General features: G+C 58.2%; 1 protein-coding gene and 1 long non-coding RNA gene across 2 annotated transcripts; one reads left to right on the top strand and one right to left on the bottom strand.

The window, feature by feature from the left end:
- Positions 1 to 340: 340 nt before the first annotated feature.
- Positions 341 to 4,323, top strand: LOC137848933 (3-hydroxyacyl-CoA dehydrogenase type-2-like). The gene is given in 7 exon segments (XM_068668427.1): positions 341 to 475; positions 577 to 741; positions 820 to 984; positions 2,064 to 2,192; positions 2,276 to 2,384; positions 3,996 to 4,168; positions 4,170 to 4,323. Coding segments are annotated over 7 exon segments (783 nt in total). The 5' UTR covers positions 341 to 451; the 3' UTR covers positions 4,188 to 4,323.
- Positions 4,324 to 4,489: 166 nt separating this feature from the next.
- LOC137848935 (uncharacterized) lies at positions 4,490 to 5,723 on the bottom strand. Its single transcript, XR_011091593.1, has 2 exons — positions 4,727 to 5,723; positions 4,490 to 4,527 (listed from the first exon to the last, which is right to left on the bottom strand). It is a non-coding gene; the product is annotated as an uncharacterized lncRNA (long non-coding RNA).
- Positions 5,724 to 7,967: the final 2,244 nt, after the last annotated feature.

The following is a 7,967-nucleotide window of genomic DNA, read 5'->3' on the forward strand; positions in this document are numbered from 1 at the left end:
TTCCCCTTCAGCTCCATTCGGCTCCTCCACTCGGCTCCCTTCGGCTCCGTTCGTTCTCCTTCGGCTCCATTCGTTTCCTCCACTCGGCTCCCTTCGGCTCCTTTTGGCTCCTCCACTCGGCTCCCCTCGGCTCCGTTCGTTTCCTTTCGGCTCCATTCGTTTCCTCCACTCGGTTCCCTTCGGCTCCATCCAGCTCCTCCACTCGTCTCTCCTCGGCTCCCTTCGGCTCTTCTCGGCTCCATTCGGCTCCTCCACTCGGCTCCCTTCGGCTCCTTTCGGCTCCATTCGTTCCCCTTCGGCTCCTCCACTCGGCTCCCTTCGGCTCCGTTCGTTCCCCTTCGGCTCCATTCGGCTCCTCCCCTCGGCTCCTTTCGGCTCCGTTCGTTTCCCTTCGGCTCCACTCGGCTCTTTTCGGCTCCCTTCGTCTCCCCTCACAGACCTTGACCCCAAGATGGCGTCCCTGCGCAGCGTGAAGGTGCCGGGCAGCACCGCGACCCCCTCAGCCGACCCCTGCGAGCCCAACCCTTCCCCTTTTCCCCCCCTTTTAACCCCAAAACCCCTTCCCATCCCCTCTAGGGCCTCGTAGCGCTGGTCACCGGCGGCTCTTCGGGCTTGGGCCGAGCCACGGCCGAGCGCTTGGTGCAGCAAGGGGCCTGCGTCGTCCTCCTCGACCTCCCCGCCTCACAGGGGGCCAAGGTGGCGGCGGAGCTGGGGGACAACTGCGCCTTCGCCCCCGCCGACGTGAGTACGGGGACGAGGTGACAGCGAGGTGAGAGGGTAGGGGACAATTTGGGGGTCCCAGCGCCGTTGTCCCCACAGGTGACGTCCGCCAAGGAGGTGGAGGCCGCGCTGGAGGTGGCCAAGAAGAGGTTCGGGAAGCTGGAGCTGGCGGTGAATTGCGCCGGGGTGGGCATCGCCGTGAAAACCTACAACGCCAAAAAGGATAAAGTGCACGAGTTGGAGGATTTCCAGAGGGTTGTTAATGTGAGGATGGGGCCGGGGGGGTCGTGGGGGCAGGCAGAGGGGTGGTTTTGGGGGTGGGGTTTATGGGGTGGTTGTGGGCACAGAGTTGACTTCAGGGGGGTTTTGGGGTCAGGGATGGGGTTAATGGGGTGGTTGTCGGCAAGGAGGTGACTTCAGGGTGGGGATGGGGTCGGGGATGGGGTGAATGGGGTGGTTTTGGGGTTGGGGATGGGATTAATGGGGTGGTTTTGGGGTTGGGGGTGGGGTTTATGGGTTGGTTGTTGTCATTGGGGTGTCCTTGGGGTGGTTTTGGGGTTGGGGATGGGGTTAATGGGGTGGTTTTGGGGTTGGGGATGGGGTTTACGGGGTGTTTCTTCTCCTTGGGGTGGTTTTGGGGTTGGGGATGGGGTTAATGGGGTGGTTTTGGGGTTGGGGATGGGGTTAATGGGGTGTTTCTTCTCCTTGGGGTGGTTTTGGGGTTGGGGATGGGGTTAATGGGGTGGTTTTGGGGTTGGGGATGGGGTTTACGGGGTGTTTCTTCTCCTTGGGGTGGTTTTGGGGTTGGGGATGGGGTTTATGGGGTTGATGTTGTCATTGGGGTGTCCTTGGGGTGGTTTTGGGGTCGGGGATGGGCTTTATGGGGTGGTTTTGGGGTCAGGGATGGGGTCTGCAGAGTGGTTGTGGATATAGGGGTGTCTTTGGGGTGGTTTTGGGGTTGGGGATGGGGTTAATGGGGTGGTTGTGGGGTTGGGGATGGGCTTTATGGGGTGGTTTTGGGGTTGGGGATGGGGTTTATGGGGTGTTTGTTGTCATTGGGGTGTCCTTGGGGTGGTTGTGGGGTTGGGGATGGGGTTTATGGGGTGGTTTTGGGGTTGGGGATAGGGTTTTATAGGGTGGTTGTTGTCATTGGGGTGTCCTTGGGGTGGTTTTGGGGTTGGGGATGGGGTCAATGGGGTGGTTCTGGGGTCGGGGATGGGGTCAATGGGGTGCTTGGGGGCATGGGGCTGTCCTCGGGGTGACCGTGGGGTGCTCCCGGGGGCCGTCCTCAAGCCGCTTATGGGATCGGGACCACCCTAAAACCTCCACCCCATATGCTATAGGTAAATTTGGTGGGAACCTTCAATGTGACCCGCCTGAGCGCCCGCCTGATGAGCCAAAACCCCCCCGACCCCGACGGCCACCGGGGGCTGGTGGTCAACACGGCCAGCGTGGCCGCCTTCGAGGGGCAGGTGAGCAGCGGGGTCAAGGGGGGGATTAATGGGGTCGGGAAGAGCGGGGCCACCCCATAACCCTCCCTTTTTGTCCCCAAAAGGTGGGCCAAGCCGCCTACTCCGCCTCCAAGGGGGGCATCGTGGGGATGACCCTGCCCATCGCCCGCGACCTCGCGCCCCTGGGGATCCGCGTGGTCACCATCGCTCCGGGTATGGGGTCGGGGTCGGTTTATGGGGTGGGGGCGAGCCGTTCGGGCCCTTTTAATATTAGGGTGGGAGAAGTTGTAGGGTAAATGCTTCGTTTCCCCTTTTTTTTTGGGGGTGGAAAAGGTTGTAGGGGAAAGGCTTCGCTCCCTTTTTTTTGGGGGTGGGAAAAGTTGTAGGGTCAACGTTTCACCCCCTTTTTTTGGGGGGGTGGAAAAGGTTGTAGGGGAAAAGCTTCAATCCCTTTTTTTTGGGGGTGGAAGAATTTATAGGGTCAATGTTTCACCCCCTTTTTTTGGGGTGGAAAAGGTTGTAGGGGAAAGGCTTCGCTCCTTTTTTTTTTTTGGGGTGGAAGAAGTTGTAGGGTCAACGTTTCACCCCCTTTTTTTGGGGGTGGAAGAAGTTGTAGGGTCAACGTTTCACCCCCTTTTTTTGGGGATGGAAGAAGTTGTAGGGTCAACCTTTCACCCCCTTTTTTTTAGTGGGGTGGGAGAAGCTGTAGGGTAAAGGCTTCGTTTCCCTTTTTTTTTTGGGGTGGAAAAGGTTTTAGGGGAAAGGCTTCGCTCCCTTAATTTTGGGGGTGGAAGAAGTTGTAGGGTCAACGTTTCACCCCCTTTTTTTTGGGGTGGGAAAAGTTGTAGGGTAAATGCTTCACCTCCTTTTTTTTCACCCCCATTTTTTGGGGTGGAAAAGGTTGAGGGTTTTTTTTCACCCCTTTTTTTGGGGGGGCTGAAAGAGGTTGTAGGGTCAACGTTTCACCCCCTTTTTTTGGGGGTGGAAAAGTTATAGGGCAAGCAATTCACCCCCCTTTTTTTCACCCCCTTTTTTTGGGGGGGAAAAGGTTGAGGGGCAAACGCTTCACCCTTTTTTTTGGGGGGGTGGAAGAAGTTGTAGGGTCAACGTTTCACCCCCTTTTTTTCACCCCCTTTTTTTTTTAGGGTGGGAAAAGTTATAGGGCAAACGCTTCACCCCCTTTTTTTTGGGGGTGGAAGAAGTTGTAGGGTCAGCGTTTCACCCCCTTTTTTTTAGTGGGGTGGGAGAAGCTGTAGGGTAAATGCTTCGTTTCCCTTTTTTTTTTGGGGGTGGAAAAGGTTGTAGGGCAAATGCTTCAGCCCCTTATTTTGGGGGTGGAAGAAGTTATAGGGCAAACGCTTCGGCCCCTTTTTTTTGGGGTGGGAAAAGTTATAGGGCAAACGCTTCACCCCCTTTTTTTTTTAGGGTGGAAAAGTTATAGGGCTAACCCTTCACCCCCTTTTTTTTAGGGTGGAAAAGGATATAGGGTAACCGACTCACCCCCTTTTTCTCACCCCTTTTTTTGGGGGGTGGGAAAAGTTATAGGGCAAACTCTTCACCCCCTTTTTTTTTAGGATGGGAAAAGTTATAGGGCAAACACTTCACCCCCTTGTTTTTGGGGTGGGAAAGTTGTAGGGCAAACAATTCACCCCCCTTTTTTTTCACCCCCTTTGTTTTTGGGGTGGGAAAAGTTGTGGGGCAAACGCTTCGGCCCCTTTTTTTTGGGGTGGGAAAAGTTATAGGGCAAACCCTTCACCCCCTTTTTTTTAGGGTGGAAAAGGGTATAGGGTAACCGACTCACCCCCTTTTTTTTGTCCCTTTTAGGGTTGTTCTCCACCCCATTGCTGGCCGGTTTGCCCGAACGGGTTCGGAACTTTTTGGGGCAGCAGGTGCCCTTCCCGTCCCGTTTGGGGCACCCGGGGGAATTCGCCCACCTGGTGCAGGCGCTGGCCGAAAACCCAATGATCAACGGGGAGGTGGTGAGGCTGGACGGGGCCACTGCGCATGCAGCCCTGAAACGGGGGGGGGGGACACCCCAAAAAATCGGGGACCCCCCCTCGAAAATTTGGGGATCCCACCCCGAAAATTTGGGGACCTCACCCCAAAAAATCGGTGACTTTTCCCTGAAGAATTGGGGACTTTTCCCTGAAAATTTGGGGATTTCTCCCTGAAATTGGGGACCCCCCCTCGAAAATTTGGGGATCGCACCCCGAAAATTTGGGGATTCCACCCAGAAAATTTGGGGACCCCACCCTGAAAATTTGGGGACCTCACCCCAAAAAATTGGGGACTTTTCCCTGAAGAATTGGGGACCTCTCCCTGAAAATTTGGGGGCTTCTCCCTGAAAATTTGGGGACTTCTTCTTGAAAATGTGAGGACTTCTCCCCAAAAATGTGAGGACTTTTCCCCAAAAATTTGGGGGCCCCACCCTGAAAATTTGGGGATCCCACCCTGAAAATTTGGGGGCTTCTCCCTGAAAATTTGGGGATCCCACCCTGAAAATTTGGGGAATTCTCCCTGAAAATTTGGGGACTTCTCCCCGAAAATTTGGGGACCTCACCCCAAAAAATTGTTTTTTTTTTCCCCAAGAGACTGGGGAAACCCCAAAAGTGTGGGGATGAGCCTTGGGGTATGAAGGGGCTGGGGAAAACCCAAAATGGGGGTGTCCGGGATCCATGAGGGACACCCCAAAAATTGGAGACCCCCCCTTTGGGGGTGTAGATGGAATGGGGACCCCAAAATGGGGCCTCCTGGGGGTATAAAGGGACAGGGGACACCCTAAAATGGGGTCCCCATGGGGGTACACGCACAAAGGGGACCCTAAAATGGGGTCCCCCAGGGGGTACAGACACAGTAGGGGCACCCCAAAAATTGGGGAGCCCTCTTGGGGGTATGCACAGGCTGGGGACACCCCAAAAAGGGGGCACCCTAAAATGGGGACACCCCAAAAAGGGGACCTCTTGGGGGTACAGCTGGAATGGGGACACCCCAAAATGGTTACACCCCAAAATGGGGTCCCGTGGGGTACGGACATACCGGGGACACCCCAAAAATGGGGAACACCCCATAATGGGGACTCTGGGTACACGTAGTCTGGGGACACCCCAAAATGGGGGCCCCCTGGGGGGACAGAGAGAAAGGGGACACCCCAAAAGGGGGACACCCCAAAATGGAGTCACCCCAAAAGGGGGGACACCCCGAAAAGGGGTACCCCAAAAGGGGGGGACCCCAAAATGATGTCCCATGGGGGTACACGGGGACACCCCAAAAATGGGAGACCCCGAGGGGTGTACGGACACACCCAAGGGGACCCCCCGAGGGTCTAGGAGCACCGGGGTCACCCCAAAAAGGGGTCCCTGGGGGTGGACACCCCAAAAAGGGGGCACCCCAAAAAGGGGACCCCCCAAAATGGGGCCCCCTGGGGGGTATCCCCAGAGCGGGGACCCCCCAAACTGGGGTTCCCCTGAGGGTACGGACACCATGGGGGCACCCCAAAAAGCGGGGACCTCCCTTGGGGACCCCCAGAGCAGGGGGACCCCAAAATCTTCCCCTCCCCCCCCCAATGGGGTCATGGCCCGGCTGCCCCTATATCAATAAAGCGTGTCTGCCCCGCCTCCTCTCGTTCCCTATTGGCTCGCGCGCACGCCAATCCGCTCTGCCCCCGGGCGTGATTGGGTAAGAGGGTGGTGGTGGGCGGGGCACGCCCCCCAGCGGAACTGCGGTTGTGATTGGTCGCCGCCGGGCACACAGTGGGCGCGCCTCGCTGTTGCTTAGCCAGCCCCTGATTGGCTAAAAGGAGAAGCTGGGAGGGCGGGGTTAGTGTTCATCTCGCTCGCTGATTGGCTAGCGAAGCTGTCCGCACAGCACGAGGCAGGAGGCTAGCCCAACTGCAATCCACAGCCGGGAGGGCGGGATTTAGCGAGGCTCTGCGAGCGCTGATTGGTCGCCGCGCGTTCTTCCGGCGGAAGCGGCGCCTGAGGCGAGGGAGAGGGAGAGCGGCGGCGGCGGCGGCGGCGGGGAGGGAGGCGGCGACGGAGCCGCCGGGGCGGCCGCGACCATGAACATCCGCAACGCGCGGGTGGGCGGCTGGGGGACACGGGGGGGTCGTTGGGTACCGGGGGGAACCGGGAGGGGGTCGCCGGGTACCGGGGGGAGGCCGGGAGGGAAATGAGGGGGGGCCGGGGGGGGGTTAAAGGGGCCTGGAGGGGCCCTGAGGGGGGATTTGGGGGTCCTGGGGGGGCATTTGGGGGCCTGGAGGGGAATTGGGGTGTTGGAAGGGGTCTGAGGGGGACATTGGGGTCCTAAGGGGGTACTTAGGGTGGTTTTGGGGTCTTGGGAGGGGAATATTGGGGTCCTGGGAGGGAATTAGGGGTCCTGGAGGGGAATTGGGGTCTTGGAAGGGCTCTGAGGGGGACATTGGAGTCCTAAGGGAGCACTGAGGGGAATTTGGGGGTCCTGGGAGAGGAATATTGGGGTCCTGGAGGGGAATTAGGGGTCCTGGAGGAGAATTAGGGTCTTGGAAGGGGTCTGAGGGGGATATTGGGGTTCTAGAGGGGAACACTGGGGTCCTAAGGGGGCACTGAGGGGGGTTTTGGGGTCCTGGAGCGGAATTAGGGTGTTGGAAGGGCTCTGAGGGAGATATTGGGGGTCCTAAGGGGGCACTGAGGGGGGTTTTGGGGTCATGGGAGGGGAATATTGGGGTCCTGGAGGGGAATTGGGGTGTTGGAAGGGGTCTGAGCGGGGCATTTGGGTCCTAAGGGGGCACTGAGGGGGGTTTTGGGGTCATTGGGAGGGGAATATTGGGGTCCTGGAGGAGAATTGGGGTCTTGGAAGGGCTCTGAGGGGGGTTTTGGGGTCATGGGGGGGAATGTTGGGGGCCTGGAGAGGAATTGGGGTGTTGGAAAGGGTCTGAGGGGGACATTGGGGTCCTAAGGGGGCACTGAGGGGGGTTTTGGGGTCATGGGGGGGGAATTAGGGTCTTGGAAGGGCTCTGAGGGGGACATTGGGGTTCTGGAGGGGAACACTGTGGGGGGTTTTGGGGGTCCTGGAGGGGAGTATTGGGGTCCTGGAGGGGAATTAGGGTGTTGGAAGGGGTCTGAGGGGGATATTGGGGTTCTAGAGGGGAACACTGGGGTCCTAAGGGGGTACTGAGGGGGGAATTGGGGTCTTGAAAGGGGAGATTGGGATTCTCGAAGGGAATTGGGATCTGGAACAGGGGGTTTGGGATATTGGGAGGGGGTTATTGGGATGGGGGGGGGCTTTGGGGTCCTGGGGGGGCTCTTGGGGCGGATATTGGGGTCTTGGGGGCGGATATTGGGGTCCTGGGGGCAGATATTGGGGTCCTGGGGGTGGATATTGGGGTCTTGGGAGGGCTCTGAGCACAGAATTGGGGTCTTGGAGCCAAATATTGAGGTCCTGAAAAGCAATCAAGGACCTGAGCCACCCCGCACCCCATGGGGCGGATCCGGGGTCTTTTTGGGGTCCCCCTCACCCCCTTTTTGGGGTTCGCCCTCCCCACCCCGCAGCCCGAGGACCTGATGAACATGCAGCACTGCAACCTGCTGTGCCTACCCGAAAATTACCAAATGAAATATTATTTTTACCACGGCCTCTCCTGGCCCCAGGTAATTCCCCCCCCCACCCCCCCCAGCACCCATGGGTGCTCCGGGGACCCCCCCCCCAATTCCCAAAACCCACCCTAAACCCCTGGATTCGATCCTAAAACCATTTTTTCCCCCTTTTTTTTGGCAGCTTTCCTACATCGCCGAGGATGAAAACGGAAAATCGTCGGCTACG

The sequence above is a fragment of the Anas acuta genome, unplaced genomic scaffold (assembly GCF_963932015.1).
Source record: "Anas acuta unplaced genomic scaffold, bAnaAcu1.1 SCAFFOLD_340, whole genome shotgun sequence".
Taxonomy (NCBI): domain Eukaryota; kingdom Metazoa; phylum Chordata; class Aves; order Anseriformes; family Anatidae; genus Anas; species Anas acuta.